The 27,865-nt window shown below is 36.3% G+C and overlaps 1 protein-coding gene across 1 annotated transcript in view; it reads left to right on the top strand.

The window, feature by feature from the left end:
- LOC140246898 (sodium- and chloride-dependent creatine transporter 1-like) overlaps window positions 1–27,865 on the top strand; it is a 51,208-nt gene that overhangs the window by 9,677 nt on the left and 13,666 nt on the right. Inside the window, exons 3-8 of the mRNA XM_072326223.1 lie at window positions 11,348–11,479; window positions 18,002–18,329; window positions 20,882–21,014; window positions 22,081–22,218; window positions 22,912–23,024; window positions 25,795–25,919. Coding sequence (XP_072182324.1) covers window positions 11,348–11,479; window positions 18,002–18,329; window positions 20,882–21,014; window positions 22,081–22,218; window positions 22,912–23,024; window positions 25,795–25,919 — 969 coding nt within the window. The remainder of the gene's footprint in view (window positions 1–11,347; window positions 11,480–18,001; window positions 18,330–20,881; window positions 21,015–22,080; window positions 22,219–22,911; window positions 23,025–25,794; window positions 25,920–27,865) is intronic.

The following is a 27,865-nucleotide window of genomic DNA, read 5'->3' as shown; positions in this document are numbered from 1 at the left end:
AACTCCGGGACGGTTGAATTGGGAGCGGAGGTGCAGGATATACAGTATCCTTTTCCGAACAATAGACCGGTTTATTCATGCATGTATAAATGTATAAATGTATAAATTCAGTTCGCATACAGCTGCTGCCCCGTCTGCCCCTGCGAGGGTTATCAGTTATAGTACGTACATGTTCACTCATTTCAGCAGTTGTCCGACATGAGTAATGTCAGCAAATTAACTTAAACCTGTTCCATTCGCGCACTGGTATTCACACGCTGTAAGACTCATCTATCAATATTCTATGTACATAATGGATGTACCCTAATTTGGATTCAACTTGTCGTTGGCCAAATACTTATAATGTTTTCAGATGTATTCGTTTTCTAGATGCCCACGGATTTTTTTAATCACGTGTATATGTTTCAACCAGAGCTAGAATAAGACCAGAGGTTCATTACGTGTATCCTCTTTTTTTTTCATTCCTTACACCCCCCCCCCACCAATTGAGGGCAGTCACCTCAACCACTTACCGTATAGCCAGATCAACTAATTTCATTCTCCATTTTGATCCGTCCTGTATACCCCTCCCTGTTATGTGACATTGCGCTTTGCGCATGAATTGTTTTCAAATTTTTCTACTTGTTGTGTAACATGACGCGTGAACTGTTTTCACATTTTTTCTATTCTTTTGTAAACCTTGACCGAGAAGGTCGTTTGTCTGCTCTGGTTGTTCGCAAGTTCATTTACCCTGTCTTTTAAGAGCTGAATATTAATGTATGTGTGTTTTAACAGCCCTCGCGTTTTACATGTTGACTTAACAACACATGCCTATGAAAAAAAAAATTGTCTATCCCACCTCCGCCCTCTTCACCCTCCTCATCAAACACTTGTTTTTGTTTGTTTGGTTTTTTGCTCTTTTTTGCTCTTTTTTTATACGTGAGCGCCTATAATTCGATTGTTTTCCCCACTTTGTCAAACAATACAAGTTATATGCAATCGGTATGTTTAACCCCAGGACGGTTGAATCGGGAGCGGAGGTGGGACATACAGTACATCCTTTTTCGAACAATAGACCGGTTTGTTTATGCATCCAAATGTATGAATATCGCTTTTCCTGAGACTTTGTAATAATCTGTTGTTGCTTTTGTTTCTTGTCACCTTTTGTAAGTATGGTATTCAGTTCGCATACATGAGTACTGCTATTGCCCCGTCTGCCCCTACGAGGGTTATCATTAGTATACGTACACGTTCACTCATTTCAGCAGTTGTCCGACATGCGTAATGTCAGCAATTTAACTTAAACCTGTTCCATTCACGCATTGGTATTCACATAATATAAGACGCATTTAATGATATTTTATCGGTACATGTGTACATGTGTGCATTTTCTTGCTGATTTTTTCAACACATGTCTATAGAATACTTGTCTATCCCACCTTAGCCTTCTTCACCCTCCTCATCAAAACACTCTGTTTGTTTGATTTTTTTTTTTTGCTCTTTTTACACGCGAGTGCCTTTAATTCCACTGTTTTTCCCACCATCAATCACAAATTAAACTGCAGTTTTATACACATTCATTCAGTGCGTTGAACACCGGGAGGGTTGAATCGGGAAGGAGGATGGGCTATACAGTATGTATTTACAGATGTGTTTTTTTTTTCCATCCTGTAAATCAATGTTTTGTTTAGATAATACTCATAACTATTTCCTATAAAAGGCAAATCTGTCCAAATTCGGGAGCTATCTCTATGTCCTCTCTTACAGACTTTGACTAATTGTGTGTACGCTTTCTACCTGTGTTGTTTATGTATTAATCTATGTTCTTTTCCTATGCTGCTTATGTATTCTATGTTTTTGATCATGTTGCCAGAAATCTATCTCTATGTGAATTTGCCTACTCGCTGTACTATCCGTGAACCCGGGGTTGTTAGTGCTTCCCTTGTGCCATCATATTTCATTCCTTTACAAACTCGTCAGTTGACATGCCTTCATATACTTTATGACTCTCCTTATGGCTAATCGACTCAATGCAGCATTTGATTCCCTTGATGATGATGAACTCTTTGATTTGTTTAGACGCTTCCCTTCGGAATTAAGTCGGAATAAGTTACATTCGTCTACTTTTTTTTGGTAATCTTATTGCCAACAATGTTAACTCATCTTCAAAAGATTTATATAATGCTTTTGATTTTGAACATGACTTCACTCAAACTCCTTCTAAGTATGTCACTGTTGATCAATTTAAAGATTTTACAAAGAGTTTTTCACAATGCACATTTTCTGTGTTACAATTAAATATAAGGAGTATTAATAAACATTTGTATGAATTACAGATATTATTAGATAACCAAAATAAACAAAAAATTTCAGTAATAGGCTTAACTGAAACATGGTTATCATCTGATGATAATTTGCCGTATGCATTAAATGGCTATGATTTTATTGTTAATAACAGAGTGAACAGGACGGGTGGTGGGGTTGCGTTTTATTTATTTCACAAATATGAATATAGTGTTTGTGATGAATTTAATACCATGAATGATATTTTAGAGTCCCTGTTTGTGGAAATCTTCATTCCGCAAAGTGAAAATATTATGATTGGTATTGTTTATAGACCAACAAATTGTACAACAAACCTATTAAAAAGCCCGTTGTTTTTTTTTACAAATAAAGATATTTTCATAATGGGTGATTCTAACATTGATTTGATTAAGAATGATGATAATACATCTCAAGAATTTCTTGAAATGTTTTTGTCAGCTTTTTTTTTGCCATTAACTTCGAAGCCAACTTGTTACAAATCATTCCGCCACCCTCCTTGATAATGTTTTTACTAATTCTGTGCAGATTTTAAATTCTTTTATCATTTTATCTGATATTACTGATCATTTTCCCATTATAGCATGTTTTGACCTTAAACAATGTGTTAATAAGTTTCATTCTTTTTCATCCAGAGGTAGAGCTACACCAAAAAAAAAAAAAAAAAAAAAAAAAATTGGCTAGCCTTGGTGCTAACCTAGATAGGGTTGATTGGTCTAGTGTTTATGATAATAATGATATAAATGTAACGTGTGAGAATTTCTCAGGGATAATTAATAGATATTTAGAGGAATATATTCCCAGATTAAAAGAACAGTCAGTTAATTATAAAACTTTTCCCAAATTACCATGGATTACAAAATCTCTTCTTCATTCAATAAATACGAAAAATAGGTTATATCATAAATTCAAAATGAAAAAAAAAACAACTGAGAAGTCAAAAAATGAATACACTTCGTATAAAAATATTTTAACGAAGATTATACGGTTGGAAAAGAGAAAATATTATATGATTCAGCTAGAAAAATATAAACATGATATAAAAGATACATGGAAGGTGTTGAAGCAGGCTATGAATATATTGAAAAAGAAATCAGAAATTATAAAAATAAGACATGATAATAAAGTTTTTGAAGATCCCAATGATATAGTAAATATATTTCTTATTCTTATTTTTCAATGATTGGAGAGAACTTAGCAGAAAAAATACCGCAGTCAAAAAAAAAATCTTTTTTGTTCCAACAACAAAATATGAAATTATAAATATTGTTACCGCAATGAATAACAAGCGAAGTGCCGGTTATGATGATATCAGTAATCTTATTTTAAAGGGAATTATATCTTCAATTGCTGACCCACTTTCATATATCTTTAATAAATCCTTATCAAGTGGTGTTTTTCCTGATTTTATGAAAATAGCTAAGGTTTTCTCTTTATTAAAAAAAAAGGAGATGATTGATATATTATTATAGACCTATTTCTTTGCTTTCATCTTTATCTAAAATATTGGAAAAATTGATATTTATAAGAACAATAAATTTTCTGAATTTGTATAATGTTTTTACAAATTCGCAATTTGGGTTTCGTCAGAAACATAGCACCATTCATGTTCTTTTAAAGTTTATTGACCACGCTGCGCACACTTGATAATCATTCTCATCTTATTGGTATCTTCCTGGACTTCTCCAAGGCCTTCGATACAATTAATCATGAAATATTACTTTATAAACGGTCTCATTATGGAATACACGGGAAGGCCTTGGAGTGGTTCAGGAGTTACCTACATAACCGAAAACAATATGTATCTCTGAACAAGTACAGCTCGAGTTTAGAATTCATTAAATGTGGCGTCCCACAGGGTAGTTTATTAGGAACTTTACTTTTTATCATTTGAAGGGGTCGGTGCAATATAGTGCTTACCCACACAATAGTCATTTTGAGATAATCGCTGTTGAATGTTTGGAAAGTCCATACATTGTACATTAATAAAACATGAATGCATGCATTTTTTACCATCTTATAGGTTCAATTCAAATATGATATTTTCATGGAGGTTAGAGTGAAGGCTAAGGATTATAAAAATGCATGTAACTCAATTTTGACAGAAGTGTGGGTTAGCACTATATTGCACCGACCCCTTCATTTATATTAATGACTTTTGCAGATCATCTGACATACTCTCATTTATACTTTTTGCTGACGATTCAAATATTTTCTTTTCTCACCAAAATCCAGATACTCTTGCACGCATCGTTAATTCTGAATTGAAAAAAGTAACTCAGTGGATAAGAGCGAATAAATCATCTCTAAATCTTAAGAAAACTAAGTATATGTTTTTTAGTAATTCTTTAGAAGATTTAGGAAGAGGTATTGCTTTTGATGACACTTTGTTAGAACGAGTTTCTCATATAAAATTCCTTGGTATCTCAGTGGACGATAAACTTTAGTGGAGGCCGCATATTACAAACATTAGTACAATAATTTCACGCAATATTGGTATTATTAATAGACTCAAGTTTCATATTCCATTGTCCTCTTTGTTGACGTTGTATTTTTCTCTAAAAATACCTTATCTTAATTACGGACTCCTTTAGCGTGGGGTAGTGCCCATCAAAACCTATTAGATAAATTACTTTTATCACAAAAAAAGAAGGTTATTCGTATTATTTGTGGCGTCCCGCCACGTTCCCCTACAGAGCCATTATTCACTAAATATAAGATTTTGAAAATTAAAGATTTATATTTTTTCCAACTTGGTCAGTTTATGTTTAATTACAATGTAAATGTACTTCCCAGTATTTTCAATTCAATGTTCCCACGGAACCAGTCTTTTCATGATTATCCCACTAGACAATCTAATGAGTTTCATTTACCCCTCCTGAGAACTTTATTGGCCCAGAATATATTTATATACACTGGTCCTAGATTTTGGAACTCACTGAGCTGTGAAATAAAAGATTCCCCATCTTTGTATAAGCGCAAGTTGAAATCTTTTCTTCTCTCTCTGATATGTTTTTTTTTTCCTTAGTTATAGGTTTCGTCAACCTCAGGGTTCATCATCCACCCACCAATCATTCAATCACCGATTTTCATTATTACGTAAAGAAGTAGCCATTACAATCCATGCTCAGCTGCATGCAGCACCAACTCTATGAAGCACATTCTCTACCATCCCCTGTTCCATTTCCCTTGTTCAGCGTGTAGGCATTCTCTCATTCTCTTTTTCTTTCTTTCCTTCCATATTTTTCATCTATTCTGGCAAGTAGTGTCATGTTGTTGTGTTTCTTCTGTTTTGTCCCGTCCTGTCGTATATCATATTTTTTCACAAGTGTGTGTAGTAATTCATAAGTTTTGTGAGTGGTTCACAATCTACAAGCTTTGCTTTTTAGTGGACCTCTCTTTTCTTTCTTCCTTTTTTTTTTTCAACTGAAGCATGACTTTGTATTATTATTGTATTTGCCAGTATGCGCTCTTATGTTTATCGATATCATTTGTTTATTGCAAAGGCAAATGTTTTTGTTTATGATGTAATACCTGATTTATCTTGTGTTATGTTTTTGTTGAAAAAAAAAAGAAAGAAGAAGAATGAAAATGAATGAATTGAATTGAATGAAATTGAATTGAATTGAATTGACTGTATTAAAGTAATACTACCCGTGCATACGAATTCGTTTTGGGCTTTCAGGTGATCAATTTCGTATTTCAGGAAATCAATTTGATGAAGAAAATATAAGGATTTTTTGAAAGGGGGCAATGGGTGAGGATGAGGAGGAGGAATGGAGAAAGAAAAAAAAAAGCACACGGGTAGGCCTATACACAACTTAGATAGGCTAGCGTATGATACGATTGTTTAAAGGTTCTTTATTGTTCTGTATTCATTTTTTTTTTGGTTTTGCTTTTCAAGATATTTAAATTGTAAAGTCCAATTAGCAGTGCATTCAATCAACACGACAATCTAAACATACTCCTGAATGACACCTTGCATGCACTAAATGGGGCAAGGCCCCAATACTAACCACAAAATGAATGAATTTAAAGGCAAACTGACTCAAAATGATCTCACATAGTCCCCCAAAGGAGAACCAACAATACATGAATAAACAACGAACAAGACGTATATGATTTACATGTTGAATGTAGTCGATATTTTGTTTTATTTATTTATTTATTTATTTTTTTTTTTTGGGGGGGGGGTGTTCGAAGTTGCAATCAACCTTTCCTGTTACGCCCGTTTGTAGTGCCTAATGTGCTTGTGGTATATGCGTGCTATTTTTCCCTCGTCATGCTCGTGAAGTTCAAATTTTAGAATGAGAAGGTGGACCTACACGGGAAAATGAATGTTCTTCATCGTAAAGTCCAACAAAGTAAGTGAAATAGACACATTTACACGACCCCATCTAAATCAAATTCCAGACGTCCTTTAAATTGAATGCACATATGTGACCGTGCACCTCAAAACGAACATAAAGTAGCACACACTGATTTTGCGTGAGGACTGAAAATAACTGAAATGGGTCAACCTAGCCGAACTTGACTTTTTCATATTTTCTGCAAGAGCGGGTCTTCTTTTACATTATGCTAAAATTTGGTATCATAAAACGGGCAGGAAAGTGTGTTTTTTTTTTAGCAGTTTATTTCGACCATTCTTGGTAGAATAGTGTGATTACGTGTGTCTTTAGAATCCCTTTTTCATTTCTGAAAAACCTTGTCCACACTCTTCACATTCAACTCTAATAACTTTTGAAAGGATAATGCTATAACTGCTTTGAAAGTTGGCATTAATTATGGTCAGAATGTGTTAATGAGGCATGCTTAATTTCAGTTTAAGCTGATGATCCCTTCATTGTTGTTACTCTGGTGGTTTTCTTCCTGTTTTTTGTCCCATTCATCGCACAGCCAGCACGGTTTGGAAAAGCACTTGAATAGACACTGTACTTCAGAGCCTCTTTTCTCAGTTCACACTTTTCTTGAGTTTGTGCTTTCTTTCCAATATTTAGATAGGTTAGGAGAGTCCATATGATTTGAGTTATACATCGTTTTAAAGATTAAAGTCTGCTCTTTTAGAATATGGTCTTAACTAAAAATTCATGTCTGGCGACTTTTTGTTTGTTTTGAGGTGCAGGGTCACATATTTGGAATATGGTTGCCTTTTCACGAGTTTGAATGACCGACAAGATTCCGTCGCCGACTTGTATTGAATTTGAATACTCATTGCTGGAATGCGTTATTCTATCTTAGATTTGCATGACGCAAATGAATTAACAATGATTGCTCTGATAGTGAATTTGAATGACCGATTTTTTTTTTTTTTTTTTTTTTTATTTGCCGATTCAGTTTTGCGAGCGTGAAATGTGTGAAATTGAATCCTCGGAATAAAAACTTGAATGACAAAATTATGAAATCAACCGGGAAAACCTATACTATGTGTAGTGAAAATATTGAGACACTGACAAAAACAATGCAGGCTCACATTTTTTGTACCCTTGAGTAGGCACCCGGGAAAGAGGAGGTGAATTGATGCCAGTAATCCACAACTATTTTCCCCCAATGGTCTGCAGAGCGCATCAACTACATGCATACGTATACACACTTTCCAGTAGACAAGCCGTGAGAAAAGTTGATTATCCTCTTTAATACCTTATTCAGGCCCGTAAATATCAGTTATATGCTGACTAGAATACTCAAGTTCTAGAATTTTGAATTTTTTTTTTATTCATACGTTTTGCTGGTTTTAATTACTGTTTTTCGTTTTTTACTTTGCCCACCAAGATCCGTCACCCAAACATCTCTCCCGTTTTTCCTGTCACCAACAGTAAAGTAACCTCAAATAGGCATAACAATAAGAAATAAAAATTAAAGGCATTATTTACCTTTTGCAGATAAAAAAAACAGCTTTAGTGCTTCAAAATAGTTGTAAAATGTGAGTTAGTGATGGAAACAACCATTGTAAAAATTATTGTTAGACTGTAAAACCGTCCGCAGTTATGTTTTATTGAGTGAAATAGTGATACCTCCATATATTTAGAGTTTTGTTGTAATTCTTTTTTATGAGAAGATGTTTTGTGATCCAAGTCAAACATTTTTTTTTTATAAATCGCCGCTCTCGAATGTAAATCGTACCTTGAAATGATGAAAACATAATATTATGTACGCATTTAATTCAATAATATAATTAAGTGGTGTTAAGACCTAGTCATATTCACCAATGTCACAACAGGCACAAACCAGAATCAGACATGTCAGATGTCAGGTACTTGTAACCGTCAAATTTTCATTTAGGTTTCGGACTCAAAACAGGTAAATATTGGTTGACCTTTTCAATCCATTTGTGTGTGTTTGTTTTTATATATTTATATTTGTCGGACCCCAATTCTTCTTCCGTTGTTCTCCAAAAGTCTAGTATCATAAAACAAATATGATTTTTTTTTCTCTCTTCGTAGATTTTGTTAACACTTTTTTTTTCAGCCTGATGAGTAGGCTCCCTTAGATTTACTGATTCAGAGTACGAAAAACCCTTCAAAGACTCTTTACGTTCAACTTTCTTAACTTTTGAAGTAATAGTGACATGTATCATTGAGAAAGTCAGTATCAGTCATGAACAGAATAGATTGAATGCAAGTGCAAATTTTCAGTTTACTTCCATAATCACGTAAGATTGTTCTGGTGGAGTTAAGTTCTTTGTCACATTCAGAGAACTGCTAAGTTTAGAAAATGAATAAACCCGTCTCTTTTAGTATCTTTTTATTTGAACATACTATTCGAGAGGTTTCATTATCACATCAGAGTGTTTCGATGGCGTTTAGTATCCTGTTCTTTGTAATATCAAATTCAGATAACTGCTAGTTTTAGAAAATGAATAGAATCGACTCTTTTAACCTCTTTTTATTTGTACACACTATTTGAGAGTGCATGGAATATCCTTAATATTTATATAGGATAGGAAAGTCCCTTATTAAATTTTAAAGCTGCTCTTTCACAGTATACCCTAAAAGAAAAAAAATATATAATGCTGTTACGTTTTACAGGTTTTGTAGAGCAGCGTAACGATTCTAGATTTGTGAATAGCATTATTTCGTCCATTATTAGTTATTCTTACATTGAAATGTAAGAATTGAATACTTGGATATAAGAACAACCCAAGTCCAAATATGGCTATCGTCTTTGGAGAGCCTTTACAAAGTCAGCAAAGATAAATGATTAGTAAAATGAACGTTTTACATTTAAATTTGTGTAAATAACAATCTACTTACTGAGAAAAAAATCAGGAAATTATTTCACGATTTCTATTTTGTCTAAATTTTCCGTAATAATCTTGGGTCGTTTTTATGTTCTGGTACCAAGTTCAAATCCTTTTCAATGATTATTCTATCACTCTATTCAACATTACTGCCAAAGGAATAATTTCGTTCAGATTTACTTTAAAATCTCAGATGACTTGATAATGGAATAGTCTGACGTGACTCAAATTCAATCAGTATATGTCTTCGAAATGAACTAAAAAAATAATTGTTATCTCTTGCATTATTGTTCTAGAAGATTCTTCATGAGGGGATTCTATTTCTATCTGGATTTGATACCCAAATATATATATATGAAGGGTTTGTTTGCAAAAACCGATAAGTCCATTTTTGAAGATTTTGAAGTTCGATTTCTGTCATAATGTACAAAATAATACCTTTTAAATGATATGTTGGTCACTACATATAAAGGTATATCTTTGAAGTTATGGTCAAAAGAAGCAAAAATTTTCTTATTATTCTCTTTATTTTTCTTGACCTTTAATCGCAAATATCTCCATTTGGCAAATATGGACTTATCGGTTTTTGCAAACAAACTCTTCATATATATATATATATATATATATATATATATGTGTGTGTGTGTATAATTGTGATCATGTGTAAGATGGCATAATTATCTTTCAACCGCCTTTAATCACTTTTTCACCACCCTTTAATCGCGAGCAATGTTTCGTTAAAAGACCAAACTTCAAAATCTCCCAAATTTACCTTGGTCCGAACTTAAATATGATAGAAGTCATCCACAGATAAATGTGAATAGAGAAAATGCAGCCTTTTTCTCTTGTTTGTAGAACAAATCAGTGAAAAGGAGAAAAGTCGGAAAATCCTATCAAAATTGTTTATTTCTTAAAGTGTTTGTGCATTCAATCGCTGGACGAGAAGACTACAAAACTTTGTGACGTCGTGTAGGTAAAATATGGAAAAAGAATTATTTTCACTCTTCAAACATGAATTACATAAAGAGCACTGGACTAACCTCTTCCGGCAGCAGAGGTAATTACTACCCTCGACAGTAAGAGTCGAGGAATTGCGTAATTTTCAATAAAAATCAAGCTATATCTGTAACATATTTCTTTTTGTTGTTTTCCATTGTCGATGTTAGACTTTAAGTAGTAAACAATTCTGCGGTATTGGTCATTTCTTGCACATCACACGGGTTCCCATTTAATTTTAAGGGTATTGTAATTCCCCTTGCCTTCTGAAATGTCAAGTGCCCTTTTATTATCCAAGAATAAGCTCGAATAGAAAGAGGTTATTCTAATGTTTCGTAGACAGGGAACAACATGATATGTTGTGACATCACAAGGCTATTACAGTTGCAAGCTTATCTAGTGATTGCGGCACATGTGATATATAATAAATCATATTCATTTCTGGTCAGGTTCCTTCTGTTTACGTTTGTTATAAATCTACAAGACGTAACTACTGTATTTCGAACGGAACGTCCAACTTTCTTAATCTTCTGATGTGTGCTGCATTTACCAGATCATCATCATGAAGAGTTTTAGCGCAAAAATGTTAAGTGATATATCCAATGTTGCGCAAGAACAACTTTTCTAAAAATTATGAAAAAAAAAGGTATGTTTTCATATCATTTTCTTTGTCTTGTAGGAGGTTTAATCGCAAATATTCTAAATTGCCAGATACCTAGTTTTTCAATCAACCTCTTCACATAAATGCTGTTTCTCCCCTTCGTGCAACAGTCCTAACTTCATCTTGAATCCTGGTTTTATTTGCCCTTGCAGTTGTCTTCATGATTCCATATCTTCTTTTCGTATTGTTGGGCGCCTTACCGCTGGTTGTCTTGGAGTTTGCTGTAGGTCAATACAGTAGCAGCAATATGAAGAGTGTCTGGAATGCGATTCCGATTATGAGAGGTAATGGCTCCTATTTTTGTCAGTTGTACCTTCATGCGTCAGACATGGCATGCATGTATATATACAGTGTATTATATTATATATATATATACAACATATACTATGTATATATATATATATATATATATATATATATATATATATATATATATAATATATGTATATATGGGTGTTACGAAAAATAAACCCACTTTCGATCCTTGATAGCTCAAAAGCTATATATCACGTTACACTGACATTGATATGAGCAAAACCTGAATAGTGTACAGTTTCTTTTGGTGGTAATTTGAAATAGAAAAGCATGAATCTCATTAAATTCGATTATATTCTTGAAGCTGGGGTTCAGACTTTGCTCCAAAATCAACCCTCTGTACCAAAATTCTATCTTTGCACTGGGGTCAGTTGGTGTGTATGGGAGTGTGTGGTTAAACCAAGATAATTTTCCTTGACAATTGCCAGAGTTTAAATGCTTTATTGTTTGTTTGTTTTTTCATGACGAATTCCACTATCAAAGTAAGTAATTTTTCATCCTGAAATGTGATTTGATTTGATTTGATTTTGATTATGTAGTGTATGCCAGCACATGGATAGGCCTACATGCGCTTACACTTTCATGTGCATGCATTTTTACCATGAATTCAGACTAGCAGTGCCAAGGGCAATCCATCATGAATCACTGATAAAGCATTCATGTGCCTTGGAACAAGAGACCAGAAGCTTAGTCAACAGAGCTCTGAAACAGTGGTTTCGTGGTATTCATGTTCATTGTTCGGGGTCATGTAAGCGCACACTCACATGCCCATCATTGGTTCCTGTGTAAAGTTCAAATTCTTTAAAGAGGGTACAAAATTGGCCAAAATCTGGAACCTACCTTTAAAATTAATCATGGAATATAATGAAACTGATTTATGCTTTCATTCAAATCATCTCTAACTAAATTTTACACTGTTCAACTATTACTCATCAATGGCAGCGCTATCTGATATACAGTTTTCATATTACTAAGGATCAAAAGCGGTTAATGTTTTATGTGTGTGTGTGTGTGTGTGTGTGTATGTGTGTGCGGCACCTATTATATATATATATATATATATATTTGTGAGATATGAGAAAGGAAGGAGAAATCGGTGCGTAGCTTTGACATCATTATTCCTTTAACTGTTCATTATATATATATAATATATATATATATATATATATATATATATATATACTGGATATGCATAATATATATGTTTAGGTGTATGAAATAATATATAATATACAGAAAATGAGAGAGCAAGATACTCTGATTATCAACGTTTGCATACAATGTGATAACCAAAATAACTGTTGACGGGTTTGAAACTCAGCAAGGACACAGAGAGGACTTCAGTTGTTGATGTACTATTATGGTACATCACAGGAAAAGTTTAAACGAGGTTGATTCCCCCCTTTTTTTCTAATGCTCCGATGAGCTACAAGCCTCCTGCGCTCTTGCATGTCATCATAAAAGTATGGAAGACAACGAGGATGGGACTGTGTGTCAAGAAGCCGCTACTCTTGTGGAAGGGAGGGTGTTCAACTTACATAATGTTTTTCACACATTATGAGTTAAAATCCGTACTTATACTTTAGAAATCACGAAAAGGAACCTGGACTTAGCACCTAAACGACGCGAGAATCTGTACTTGAGGCAGCGCCTGACAAAATAACAATAATAATAAATAGTTTTATTCACAATAATAATGATAGCTGCAATAATAATAACAATGATATTAATAGTAAAAATAATAGTTAAAGAAATAGTAATGTTCATTGACCCTACCTGCCAAAATATCAACAAATCCTTCATAAATGAAGTTTGAAGTTTGAAGTTTTTTATAAGCAACAACATTTTGCACATGTACATATAAGATTCATAACACAATTGTATCTACATACAAATGTGAAAAAAATATACTGATCTGTTACTCCTTTACAATAACATGATTAAATGATGATATTTCAGAGTGAAATATGATACATGTAGCATAATTGTTGGAAACCAAAAGTTAGCACAAGTGCTAGTCGAGATTGGTCACCTTGATCTTCATACTAAAAGCTAAATACAAAAGAAAAATATCATTATTACATGGTTAGTTGAAATGACTGTTAATATTTATACAATGTATATCATTCATGCTCTAACATAGAAAACTAATAATACTTGATACAGTATAATATCTATTAGAGTAGGAAATCTGCAAGGCATGTACGAAATGTAGATCTTTTGCTTTGTTCACCCATTTCTCGTGGAAATGTGTTTCCCAAAATTCTCGGATCACTACGAAAATGTAATCATCTGTTATTTGTATCATTCTAAACCTTTTCTGCAAGTTTCATTCAAATCCGTTCATTCCTTTTTGAGTTATTTTGCACACAGACAAACTAACTAACTAACTAACGAACAAACACACAAACACACAAACCAACGTCAACGAAAACATAACCTCCTCCCTTGGCGGAGGTAATAATAATAACAATAAATACAAAATGACTTTACCATTTTAATGAGGATAACCTATTAGTATGCAGTAGGCCGAGAGAAATGGGGGGGGGGGGGGGGATAAGAGACAGCAGCACCAGAACACAACATTATTCTAACTGATGCCTGCTGAATATTTGCATAATATTGACTGGCCTCGATGGAGATACCAGAAAATATTCTTTCAATGCGGGTAATATTTATCTGGTATCTCCCTCAAGGCCAGTCAATATCATAATTATTACCTATCCCCTAGGTAAATTAGGAAAATATGTGAATACGGCTATGCACTATGATATAGATCAAGCCACATTTGACAACCTATAGATCATCACCAACATGTCGAATAATTGAAAATTGTTCATCAGTGTATACCATAGACCGATTCAATTTCGATGACCTATTCACCTACCACCGCTAGAGGCGCTATAATGGTCGCCATAACTGGGGTCCGACGGTGGCTTCCAGCGAGCTAGCAACCCAGCGAGTTGCACTTGCAGCTGAGTAGCCTAGCGTACCCATCGCGCATAGTTAGCCGGGCCTGGCCGCTGCGTCGCGGTCGGTGACCGCCGCGCTAATACTGTGATTGTTTACTCACTGTGGGAAAAGTCATTCAGCGGCTTTTAATGCTTTTCTTTTGGACAAACCGAGTGATTCAGACATAGTAATCTACAATCAAAACTTCAAAGGAAGGATCAGGAAAACATATTGTGCAGTTTGGGTGCACAAATTACAGGAAAAAAGATGGAAATGGAAGCTGCACGTCAGTGTGTGAAATTCAGACACCACTGACGCATGATAAATATACAATTAGAGACAATTACGTGAAATACAACGGTATAAAAAACGCATAGATATCGAAGCAAACTATGCCTACTAGATTCTCTATTTAACTAGGTTTTCACTGCGTATTCGTAAAATATGTTGTTCATTTTAGAAGACAAGTTCAGATCAAAGATTTTGATAATTCACTGATTTTTTTTAATGCTTGGGTGCACTACTTGCCAAAGTTAGAATACACTTCCTGGTTATACTATATTATGACAAATACAGCTAAATAAATATTTCAAGATGCGTTAAATTCTTATATTGTTTTCACTTCTTCAATCTTCAGCACTGAATTGACCATAGGCCCTATTCAATTTTGGCCTGGAACTCTGAATTTGATTTTTGATAAAGTGATAGGCCTACTATAAATATTAAACCATGGATGGTGGCAATCATCCGTTTCATAATCATATTAAGAAAGTATGATTTGAAAATCACCTTTGTAGATCATAATATTAGGCGTTAGCGTGATGTTATGCAAGGTTACTTAGACCTAAAATAGTAGTTTTGGCTGTTGACATCAGGCAACGTAAATTAAGATTATACGGCTTAGAAACGCGTAGATTTGTATTCCTTTTGGTTTACTTACTTAGGCTTGCCTGAAGTTATCGACAACCGAAAATGATATAGGATGTAGGGTTCTAGAAGTCAATAGGTCTAGATCTAGTCTGGACTCTTGCCTAGAATTCTAGATAAGATCTAACGTTAGGCAGATTCTACCCCGCTGGCCCGAGACTCCCGAGTAAAGGCAAAAGCCTAAAAAGTTAACTGATAGGTTGCAATTTACAGCGCCATATCTAGCTCAAGATTCTTATTCATTATTTGTATTTAATTAATCAGTTAACTTCTCAACAGTCTAGGCTTACTAGCAAGAAGTCTGCCTGCGCCTAGCAATAGTTCTCCCCAGCGGTTTTTATTATCTTTTTATACACAAAATTGATGTGAACATATGGGGCTTACACGCGAGTACCCAAGTCATCACCAAAGAAATAGAGTCTAGCTACACTCACGGATCGTACCGATATTTACCTTGAAATTCAAGTTTTGGCTACAGCCGTATGTCATCTACCCATTCGCTCATAGTCGGTATAAGTTGTTTATTTTTATTTTTTTATTTTTTTATTTTTTTAGCTACCGAAAAAAAAAAAGTAGACTCTAGTTGTCACAAATCCAGATGCGTCGATCGCTGCCAGCGCCAGAGATAGCTAGCTGGCCGGCTGGCGCCGGGTGGTAAAAGCACTGGCTGCCGCTGGCACCCTTGCCACGCACGCAGGGCGCTTGCCGACCCAGCCGCGAATATTTTTTTCGTACATGGAAAATCTACAGTACATGAATTATTCATAAGTTGAGCTTAGATTTTGAAGTGCGCAAGCGCAAGGACTCTGCCAACTTGTACACAATGAATGGACTCTACTAGCGAGACTCGCACAGCCCTGACTACTCTCTGTGTACACATGCAGCGAGCTACTGTGTAGTAGTAGTAGTAATGTTTCTCTCTCTGTGTGTGTGTGTGTGTGTGTGTGTGTGTGTCTGTGTCTGTGTGTGCGTTGTGCATGTACATTTGCCCCGCAGAGCGTACTCATGACGAGGTTCAATTAACGGCATATCGCTATGCAGGAAAATAACTGTCGCTCGCTTGCAATAGCTCTACACTACACATCACATTGCACACACATATCACCTTGTACGCGGACATATCACCTACTTCAAATAAACTGATCAGTTTGAAAACAGTACTAGACTCTACTGAAGTTCGGTCTACTATTAGGCCTATGTGGATTTGAAATGATCTTATCGTTGTAATTCGAAAGTAAACTCGAGATGCTCGATCTCGAGTCACCATGTTCACTGGCAGCACTACCGCTTCATAGATCATACAGGAGTAGGCCAACTGTGGTTAGCGGTGTATTTACGAATACTAGTGCCCAAAATGATCCACAAACAAAAAATGGTTGTGCAAAAGATTTCGAAAGAGCTCTTATTTGGCCATTTATGCATGTTCGAATAGTGTTAATGTGGCATCAATTCCACAAGCCTATGGCTGTAGAAGTTGTGACTTGTGAAGTTGTACATTTCACGTGAACTACGGATGTACCTGCTCTCCTATCCACGCGTACGCTGGGCTGTTCTGGCTGACAATCATTATGCTCGCTCGCCGCTAGCTCCCCGCTTACTTCCAGCGGGGTTACGTGGGGAGCTCGTGAACCGCGAATCGAATGTAAACTGAATAGCGAGCATTTACGTACGCACGCAGTGATCACATGTGACCATGTATGCAAATAACGTACAGTATGCGAGTCCGTTCATCCCTGTACAAATAGGCCAAGCCATAGAAATTTAGCGAAGTCCACGCGCTTGCGCACTTCAAAATCTAAGCTAAACTTATGAATAATTCATGCCCTGTAGCTTTTCCATGTACGAAAAAAATATTCGCGACCCGGCCTGGATGGCCCCCAGTTATGGCGTCGCCATAAGAGGGCGCACTTCCCTGAACAGTCGCTTGAATTGGTCTATACCATTCAACTCCAACTTCCAAGATATATGTAGTTGCAACAGACGAACTTCAAACATCTGAACGTTTTTACACTTTATTTTTGCTTCGGTTTCAATTAGGAGAGTTGTAATAACAGTTACTGATTGTCACTATGGAGTTATTGAGCACAAATGGACTAGTCATTGTTTGACGTGTAGTGCTGCTGGAAGTGGTCGACCTTGTATGAGTTGATTTATCGGCGTTCTTCTGCGGTGCGTGTAAGCGACACGCAGCGACGTCCTTGAATGTCTTCGCTTTGTGGTCGACCGGAATGTTTACATGTAAAGTGATTGGCTAGACCGGAATGTTTACAGTGCACTCCCGTTATAACGAACACGTCGGTTATAACGAAATTCCGGTTATAACGAAGTAAAAATTTTGGCTGCAATACCATCCACTCTATGTATTTCTATTGTTTATTTGTTCAGTTATAACGAAATTCCGATATAACGAAAGAAAACTGTTGGTCCCGAGGACTTCGTTATAACTGAAGTCCACTGTATAATATGTAAAACCCCGAATGCTCGTGATATGTTCTAATGTCGCCTGCTGAATTCCCAACCCTGCAAAATACCAACTGCAATTGCTTCGGAAAACTTCGTGTAGGTAATAATTCTCGATATTGACCAACATCAAAACATCTTTTCCGGAACAGGTGTTTCTTACGGCCGGATCTTAGCCATGGTAGTATACCGCTGCTTTTACAGCGTGATCATCAGCTACTCCGTCTACTTCTGTTTTGCCTCCTTCACCTCCAATTTGCCCTGGGAGGGCTGCCACCATTCTTGGAACACACCGTACTGCAGTGAGCTTATTGACGATTGTCTGGAAAACGGAGGCATCATTGTTGCCAATGGCAGCTGCGCTAACCAGACAATGATAAGTAAGGATGAGTTTGGAGAATTCAGCATGTCGTTTAGACCGGAGAGTGTTTCCACTGACTCAAGGAATCGTCGCTCTGTTCCGAGCGAGGAGTACTGGAGGCGAGTATACCTGTTCTGAGCAAGTATACATTAAATAAATAGATAAACAACCGGGGGGCGGGGGGGGGGGTGGTTAAGAAATTTTAAAGGGGAGGTTGGAAGATGATCCGTGCATATTGATTACAATGTCCTGATAAAAATGTGCATCTTATGTGAGGAAAGGAAATGATTTCAATATACATTCATAGACTTAAGATGAATACTTCATACCAAATGGTTGAGCAACTAAGCTGTCATCACCCATACTCATATCATATCGGCCGGTATGCATTTACCCAACATTATAATGAGCTTGATCGAAGAAAGGGTTATAATAGTCATTGTTAGATATTCTTACGTAGGACCTCCGTGATGTTAAACAAAATAAAACCTTTCCAGTGATACTTCATTAAACTACCAAGGAATATTTTTGCAGTTACGGTGTATATGTTCAAAGAAATTACTTACCAATATTATAAAGCAACACGAAGAGCATGAACGCTTCTTTTTTGCGATAAAACTCTTCATAAACTGTGAGTGCATGTATTTCTGCAACACGTGTGTCGCACTAGTCAGTTTAAGGACCAAAACATTGGTCAAGGCGAAGGATTCAATGTCATTTAAACACTTTTGTGTATGTTTCTGTGTTTCTGTATTTGCATTTCCTAGTTGATCAAGACTGACTCAATCTTTACGTTTTCTGCTTCTTTTGGGTTTTTTTTTTCCTGCAAACTTGTAACAATGGCCAAGTTTTACCAAGGAGTATGTTTGATGGCTATGACGGGAGAAAGCGCGATAGCGTGAGCCCACTCGGCTGGGCTCTCTATACCATACAGCGAGAGGGCCTTGATTAAAGACTATAATGGTCTCTGACCTGACATGATATTATACTAATGATGCACAGGATAGAGTGCGTTAGTGTAGGCGTAGTGCACTCGAGGGTATTTACAATTGTGAAACATGCACGAGGCGAAGCCGAGTGCATGTTGCACTACATTGTAAATACCCGAGAGTGAGCTACGCCTACACTAACGCCACGAAATAATCCTGTGCATCATTTGTTTTATAAAATGGGTCGAAATTCGAAAACTAACATCATTTTTCAGCGTTTTTCACGTACCTTTGTAGGTCAAGACGTCCGAAGATGTTCGTCCCAAACTTTTACGCACGTCGCACTCGCGGAAGTCCCGCACATACAGTATAAGTATAATGGGGGGGGGGGGGTGGGTTTCCGGACACCCGCATGAAAACTTACTTATTTTACATAGAATATGCACCCTTTACCTTAAAGACTTGATATAGACTCCTCATATAGGCCTACTAGACAACATACTCTGAAAACGGCGTGAGAACTAACCTGCTAAATCGTTGGATTTGCTCTTCAAAGTGACTCCATGTACGCGTCCGGTCCCATAACGCTTGGTCTACTGTACTGTACAAAGTGTACGTACAGTACGTACGTACGCCACATATGTTATGCACAAGGGAAGACAGGCCGGCCGGCCGGCAGCCCGAACTAGAAGTTGTTTACAGGATTGACAGCGCGTACGCGTATGCATGCAATTCATCAAAGGAGCCGCCGCGCGCACAGACGATCGGCAATCTACCATAGGATTACAGGCAGTGCAGTTATACTGAAGTAAAGGAAGGGGGTGTGTCTCATTTCAGCGCTTCCTATTGGCTACATTCTTGAACCCATTTTATAATATACAAATGATGCACAGGATAGAGTGCGTTAGTGGAGGCGTATAGTGCACTCGAGGGTATTTACAATTGTGAAACATGCACGAGGCGAAGCCGAGTGCATGTTGCACTACATTGTAAATACCCGAGAGTGAGCTACGCCTCCACTAACGCCACGAAATAATCCTGTCCATCATTTGTTTTATAAAATGGGTCGAAAATTCGAAAACTAACAGCATTTTCCAGCGTTTTTCACGTACCTTTGTGGGTCAAGACGTCAGAAGATGTTCGTCCCAAACATTTACGCACGTCGCACTCGGAAATCCCGCACATACAGTATAAGTATGATGGGGGTTGGGTTTCCGGACACTTAAGTTCCCGCATGAAAACTTACTTATTTTACATAGAATATGCACCCTTTACCTTAAAGACTTGATTATAAACTCCTCATATAGGCCTACTAGACAACATACTCTGAAAACGGCGTGAGAATTAACCTGCTGAATTTGCCCTTCAAAGTGACTCCATGTACGCGTCCGGTCCCACAACGCTTGGTCTACTGTACTGTACAAAGTGTACGTCACGTACGCCACACATGTTATGCACAAGGGAAGAAAGGCCGGCCGGCCGGCAGCCCGAACTAGAAGTTGTTTACAGGACTGACAGCGCGTACTGTATGTATGCATGCAATTTAAAGGAGCCGCCGCGCGCACAGACGATCGGCAATAGGATTTAACCACGGTGGATTTAACACGCAGTGCGATGGGACTTGAATAACCAAGGCACGTGACTCATTTCAGCGCTTCCTATTGGCTACATTCTTGAACCCATTTTATAATACTGTATGTTTACTCTTCTTGGCTTTCACTTTCTCCATTGTCATAAACAAGGAATGCGGTTCTCCAGGAATCGTCTGATATCGAGGAGACTGGGGGCGTGGTTTGGAAGATCGCTCTTTGTAACCTTTTTGTGTGGGTCGTGATCTTCTTTCTTGTGGCCAGAAGTATCGAGATTTCTGGCAAGGTAAACATTTTCAAGCTGAAGATAAGGTACGGCTTTATATATATATATATATATATATATATATCGAAGCGATTTATTGTAGAATGAGCCAAGGGCCACGTTTAAAGTAAGTCCGTTTCGAAGAAAGTCCATCAATAGGTGGAGCAAAATTAACACTTTCCAATAATACCATACTTGTAACATAACAAGAAATATTCTTCAAGTTATGATTAAAATATCCTGTATTTTCTTTTTATTTTTATGACTTTTAGGAGCTTTAATCACAAATATCTCAAATTAACAAGGATGGATTTAGCTCGTTTTGCGATAAAACTCTTCTTACAGTTGACTGAAATACTACAGAAGTTACATGTTGAATAAACAGAAAAAAACAACAACGAAGGTTCCACCCCTCTTCAAAAAAATACAAATAGGTGAACAAAATGACGTACGTTTAATTTCAACGGGAAATGCATCAAGCCAAATCTCCAGTGTCAATAATTCAACAATGTAAACATAAGTCACAAAGTGACTCGCACATGCAAATATTCAGTCGAGTTCTTTTTTTAACGAATTCTAAAGGATAGAATTAAGGTTGAAATAAGGAACTTTCATACCTTAGAACATTTTTGTCGTTCTGTACACGGTGGGGACCCCTTCTCGCACTCTGTCTTTATAGATATAGATATAGATATAGATATAGATATAGATACAGTGCACTCCCGTTATAACGAACACGGTTATAACGAAATTCCGGTTACAACGAAGTAAAATTGAGGGCCGCAACATTATCAACTCTATGTACTTTTATTGTTTATTCATTCGGTTATAACGAAATTTCGATATAACGAAAGAAAATTGCCGGTCCCGAGGACTTCGTTATAACGGGAGTCCACTGTATAGATATAGATATAGATAGATATCTACAGTCTACAGAGATGGAATTAAATGATGGCGAAAGACCGGTAATTGTATTATGATTTTTAAAATTTATACAAGGGACATTCCGTATACGTATCTCATTCCCTTCGTATTATTATGATCATTTATATGCTTATCATCTGTGTGTTTTCTTCATGACATCAAGGTCGCTTACTTCACTGCACTCTTTCCGTACATCCTGCTAATGGCCTTACTTGTTCGCGCTCTCACTCTGGACGGTAGTGCAGACGGCATCCATCTCTTTTCACCTCATCGCTCAGCTCAGTGGTATCAAAAGCTTAAGGTTTGTCAGTTACTTTTGATTTTGAAAATTTTCTGAGAGGAAAAAAAAGTTCCTTTCATAGCTTGCATTTATAGAACAGTCCATTTTTTGATACGCAATCTATAGCTGTACACATTTTAAATTTATACCGGTGATACCAGTATTTAGCAATTACAATAATAATTTCTCATTTCTTATCATGACCTGGGGGTGTTTCATAAAGCTGTTCGTAAAGTTACGAATGACTTACGAGTGACTGGTGATCAGTTCTTGTGCTGAATTGTGGAAATTCTGATAAGTATAGCACATCGGAACTGATCACCAGTCGCTGGTAAGTTGTTTGTAACTTTACGAACAGCTTTATGAAACACCCTCCAAAGTCAAGTTAGTTCCCGCTTTAGCTTATGCTTCAGACTTTATCAAAATGAATGGGCTATGACGTATTGATATGCATTGATGAATATAGTTAATCTTATTTTTCCATTGAAATATTCTTTCATGTTTATTAGATTCATATTTCATATTCTCCAAAGTGGAAAAGTCCTTTTATAAATGTATCTTTTTATTGATATTGTACATGTTTTTGTTTTTACATTTATTTGTTGCCCTGAACTACTGGTTCTTTTTAAACATGTCGCCAATGTATGTTGGAGCTACTCTTCACTCTACCGTCCAGTTTTAGATAATATTCCTTGTTATCAATCACCTGAATAGAGCCCACAGTTTTGGGGCGTGGCCGCCATATACGTTTTCCACTCCTTTGGATCAGGCACGGGGAGTTTGACCACGCTGGCCTCCTTCAACAGTTTTCATACCAACTTCATCATGTAAGTTTTTTTTTTTTTTTCCTGGGAACAGTCGAGGTACCAGTTGGTTGGAGTGCCGTGTATACACTACTGATAAAGAAACAAACTTCAATTTCCATTCCTCCTTTCCCTTTTCGTTCGGTATTTCAATATTCAAAACGTATATGTTCCTCTCACACTGAGAACTATAATTGCAATCTAAAGTGTTCGAAACAATTAGTATTGTATTCTTTATCTGGTATGTGTTTGTTTGTCGATTGCCATTCTCTTCTCTGTTGTCATATTAAATAAACATGTATTTATATCTCTCTTTTCATTTTTATTTTTAGCGACGTTAGCACCGAAACGCTATACATGTATCCACTATAAGTTAGTATATCGTTATTATCATTGTTGTTATCATTATTATTATTATTATTATTATTATTATTATTATTATCATTTCTATTACTATCACTATTATGATTATCTTTCATCTTGCTTACATCATGTGTGTACGGTCCGTGCTCCTTATCTTGTCCTTCACACTGTAGGTTTCTGATATTACCTATTGTACGCTAACAAGCTCACTCCAGTTTCCATCGGACATGTATTGTTCTATTGCTTTTCTACTTAGATAGAAACTCTTATACATCGACGGCCATTGAACTACATATATCTTAAAGGGTGTGTACAGTTCTGGTCGAGGTGAGGATTTAGCTTTTAACGTTTTGCGAGATATTCAGAAACTACTCTATGAGATGTCAAAGAGCATGCAGTTCTAAGGGGTATCAAAAGTTTATTCGATGAAAATCGGTTTTGAAATGGCTGAGATATCCAAAAACAAGGTAAAACAAAGAGATCCTAATAAAGTTGTGGCATGTCGGCATTAGCATTAGCACTTTTTGGGATATCTCAGCCATTTGAAAACCAATTTTCATCAAATAAACGTTGAATCCTTCTTAAAATTGCATGCTCTTTCATATTTCATAAGAGGCTTTTCACTCTCTCACTTAGGAATGTTCAAAATATGAATCCCCACCTCAACCAGTACTGTACAGTCCCTTTAAAATATTTCATTATATATCCAAGCTGGATATTATGTTCCATCATATTTTGGTATACGTCATACATTTTTCACTGAGAAACATGAACGTAAATATAAACTGAAAAAGAAATCCTCACCTTCCATCTGGTGTATATGATTATAATATTAGATTGAATATAATTATTTTAATTAGGCCTATTATCATAATTAGGTTACTGCCTGGACATTAGCAAGGAGTACAATGTAACACTCTCTCAATCCACAGGAGGAATACTTTTCTTCAAAAAGGTGTTAGATTTTGGATATAATTCTGACTTGACTTGACTTCAATATCCAGCTATGAGGCATAAATAGAATATTGCAAACATAGAACATAGTGGTCGATCTATCAAAGTCGGAATCTGAAAATGACTGCTACAGCAATATGATGGAACCTATTTAGAAGCAAGCTTGTCGAGCGTAGATCCCACTTTAAATTGAGTGTAAAGATTAAGATTAGGAGCACGGGTACAACGAGTGACCGAAACATAGATACATAGAATCTAAAATAGAAATTACAAAGTAAAATACAAATATTCAGGGATGTAGCATTTTTTTAATCTATAAATGCGGGCTCAACAATAACATAATGAGTCAATATATAATGACAATGGTACAGTTTGGACAACATAAGAAAATTATACATTTTTTGTCTTCAGAAAAGACGGTGAGGTATTGAGAAAAGAACACGTTCACTCGCAAGTGAAAACAAACAAACAACAAACACTGTTTCAACCACTCGAGTTAACATCATTTTATGCCTATAACAAATGAATTAACACCACTGTCAGATGATAAAGACGTCCGAACTTAATTCCAAAAGAATCGAGGGAATTGCAGTATAATGAAATATAATGTTTATATATATATCTTTATTATATACATGTATACGTGTATATACATAAAATTATTTTTTCCCCATTTTTATCAATCTCCCTTAAAGCGCATACAGACACTATGCTGGTGATGAGCGCTATATACTTGTAAGCACCTGGGGGCGATCCAGGAATTCCGTAAAGGGGGGGGGGGGGGGCGGGCGAACAATATTTCTGGTGCTGCTTCCGGGTTTCATCTCATTTTTTCTTTTTTATTTCTTTTGTTTTAACAACAAATAAAGAGGGAGTGCGCGCCCGATGCGTCCCCCCCCCTATCCGCCACTCAGCACTGTATTATTATCAATGAAATGAATATACCATGTCCTTCCTTCTTTCTCTCTCACTAATCTTTGTTTAAGATATACAGGTTCTGTTGACTTGGTACAGTAAAAGAAATTCATTTGTCGTTACTTCTATTTATAATCGTAAGGGTCACTGATTTTAGAGTTGGAATTTCCTCCCTCCTGGATATCTGGGAGGAGAAAGAGATCAGACAATAACCAACGTTAAGACAAACGTTCTGCTGCAAATTTGTCTGGAAGCTTGCAAACTCCGTTTATTTTCAGATGAAGGCAGACAAGGCATTATCAGTATTTTCTCTGTTTAGTCACATATAATCTAAGTCATATAGACGTAAATGATCAATTTTCACCTTGAGTTATCTTTTTATCGGCATAATCGTCATTACCTCGCAGGTTTTTGTACAGCCAACAACTTACCTAATTATTAAAGAACTTATTCCATCCATCATGTCCAAGTTTTGCTTTGATTTTACTAGGCAAATTCAATTTCCATTGATTTTTAACCTGATTTCTTTGCTGTTTTTGCTCCTTCTCATTTGGTGTTGAAGTGACGCAGTCGTCGTGGTTCTTGTAAACAGCTTGACTAGTATTTACTGCGGACTGACTGTCTTCAGCATCCTCGGAGTGTTGGCCAAACAGACTGGGTTTACTGTGTATGATGTTGTGGATGCGGGTAAGGTCCATCGATATAATACCAAATCATGTGCAGTAAAAGAGATTTTGTTTCTGTAAAATATGTTATGCATACACGTAAGGTATATAAAGATGTAATGGGCGTCTTCATAGGAACAGTGGCAAAGTAATAATCTTAACCCTTTCACGTGGTTTATCATGAATATGTCTACAACTGCAGAGCAGCAGAACAACAGCAGAGCAGTGCAACAGCAGAGCAAGACCTTACTTCTTTGAAGTCTTGCCCCAACGTTTGGAACGTGGATGGCAAACAAAATATGTAGACTGTCGTCTGTATACCACGGTCATGTAATGAACTCTTCCAATACTTCCCTAATAACCGGGGGGCCAAAAGCTAAAAACAGAGGTCGAGTTGCACTCTCTCTACAAACTAAGTAGACCATGCTTATTTTCAAGTTTTTATTGTAACAAACAACATTCCACTGGTCTACCTCAAAAAATTTGTTGCGAAAGCCTCCAAATCCAAGATGGCGTCCAAGATGGCCGCCATATTTACTGAATTTGTTATTTAAATGATAGAATTCGATAGAAACATCAGATTTCAACAAATGTGATTTCATATGAAAGAGAATAAAATTTTTTACAAGTTGATACCATTTTTGTGGGTTATTGTGATAATTGGATTGAGATTTTAAAGAAAAAACACTCATTTTTTGATATTTTTCTGAAAAAAGGAAAATCATGAAAATGCTTGATTCAGCATAAATCAAAGAAAGACTGAAGGATTATCTTGAAACGTTTCAGGAATTTTGTTTGACATATAATTAATATTTGGAGAAAATTAGGGGTCAGTACTATTTTCGGTTCAGGAGTTATAATGTCTCAAACTTGAAAACTCACTACGTAAAAATAGCCACTTTAGTTGTGACCAAGACCTTGTTGGTCGTAAAAAAGTCTGCGCGCGCCAAGACTACTACACGCACCACTGGCACTGGCGCTTGCAGCAGTGCCAGTGGTGCGTGTAGTAGTCTTGACAAATGCAGACTTTTTCTTTGACAAACAAGAGTTTGTGCCTGCAAACTAAATTTTCATACCGAGTGGTAGCTCAGGTGATACTGATCGCTATTATTTCAAAATAGATTGTTCTGAAGCAGATGAGATGAAGCAAAAAAAAAAAAATCAAATAGTGGTAGTAGCTTGAAACTTGTCACCAATCTTGTTATAGATAGTTTAAGACAGAATTTAGATCAACTGCTCAAAATAAAAATCAAGATGACAGCCATCAAAGTTGACATAGTGTATTGCGCCAAATTAATGCAAAAACAAATCGAGTGGAAGTTTTTACTTTTGATGCGAGGAGTGAAAAACAGAAAACGGTGAATTTAGAGTGAAATTGGAGTGACTTTTAAGTGAAAATGTTCATTTTCACTAATTTTAGAGTGACCTTAGGCAGAGCCCCACACTAACTTTTATTTTTGGTGGCCCAAAGGCAAATGTCCGACCTTTTTGGTGGCCCGATCAGGCCACCAAATTCTTCATTTCTGACATTTTGGTGACCCGACGTACGTTTTTTGTGGCCCCGGGCCACCGGACCATCGTTAGTGTCGAGCCCTGCCTTTAAATAGGGACCACTCGTCACTCTTCGAGTGATCCCCGAGGTCACTCTAAAATGAATGAAAATGAACATTTTCACTCTCGAGTGATCCTGATATCTAATATAGGAAAGCATCTACCAATGGTATAAGTTCAGATCAATTGTGACACTGTAACCCACATGAAATCAGCCTAAAAACAATGTAAGAAAAATCTGATAACGGAAAGTACAGTTTCAGCATGCTTATTTGTAAATTTGAATATACAGCACGAATAATCAATTTGGACAATTTTATTCGAACAAAGATGAAAAGTCATTTCGCACAACACATTTAAGGGCAAAGTTGAGAAATTGTCGCCATGTTGGATTTTTTTTTTTTTTTTTTTTTTGGG

Source organism: Diadema setosum, chromosome 3 (assembly GCF_964275005.1).
Source record: "Diadema setosum chromosome 3, eeDiaSeto1, whole genome shotgun sequence".
Taxonomy (NCBI): Eukaryota; Metazoa; Echinodermata; class Echinoidea; order Diadematoida; family Diadematidae; genus Diadema; species Diadema setosum.
The sequence above is the reverse complement of the archived record's forward strand: the minus strand, read 5'-3'. Positions and strand labels throughout refer to the sequence as shown.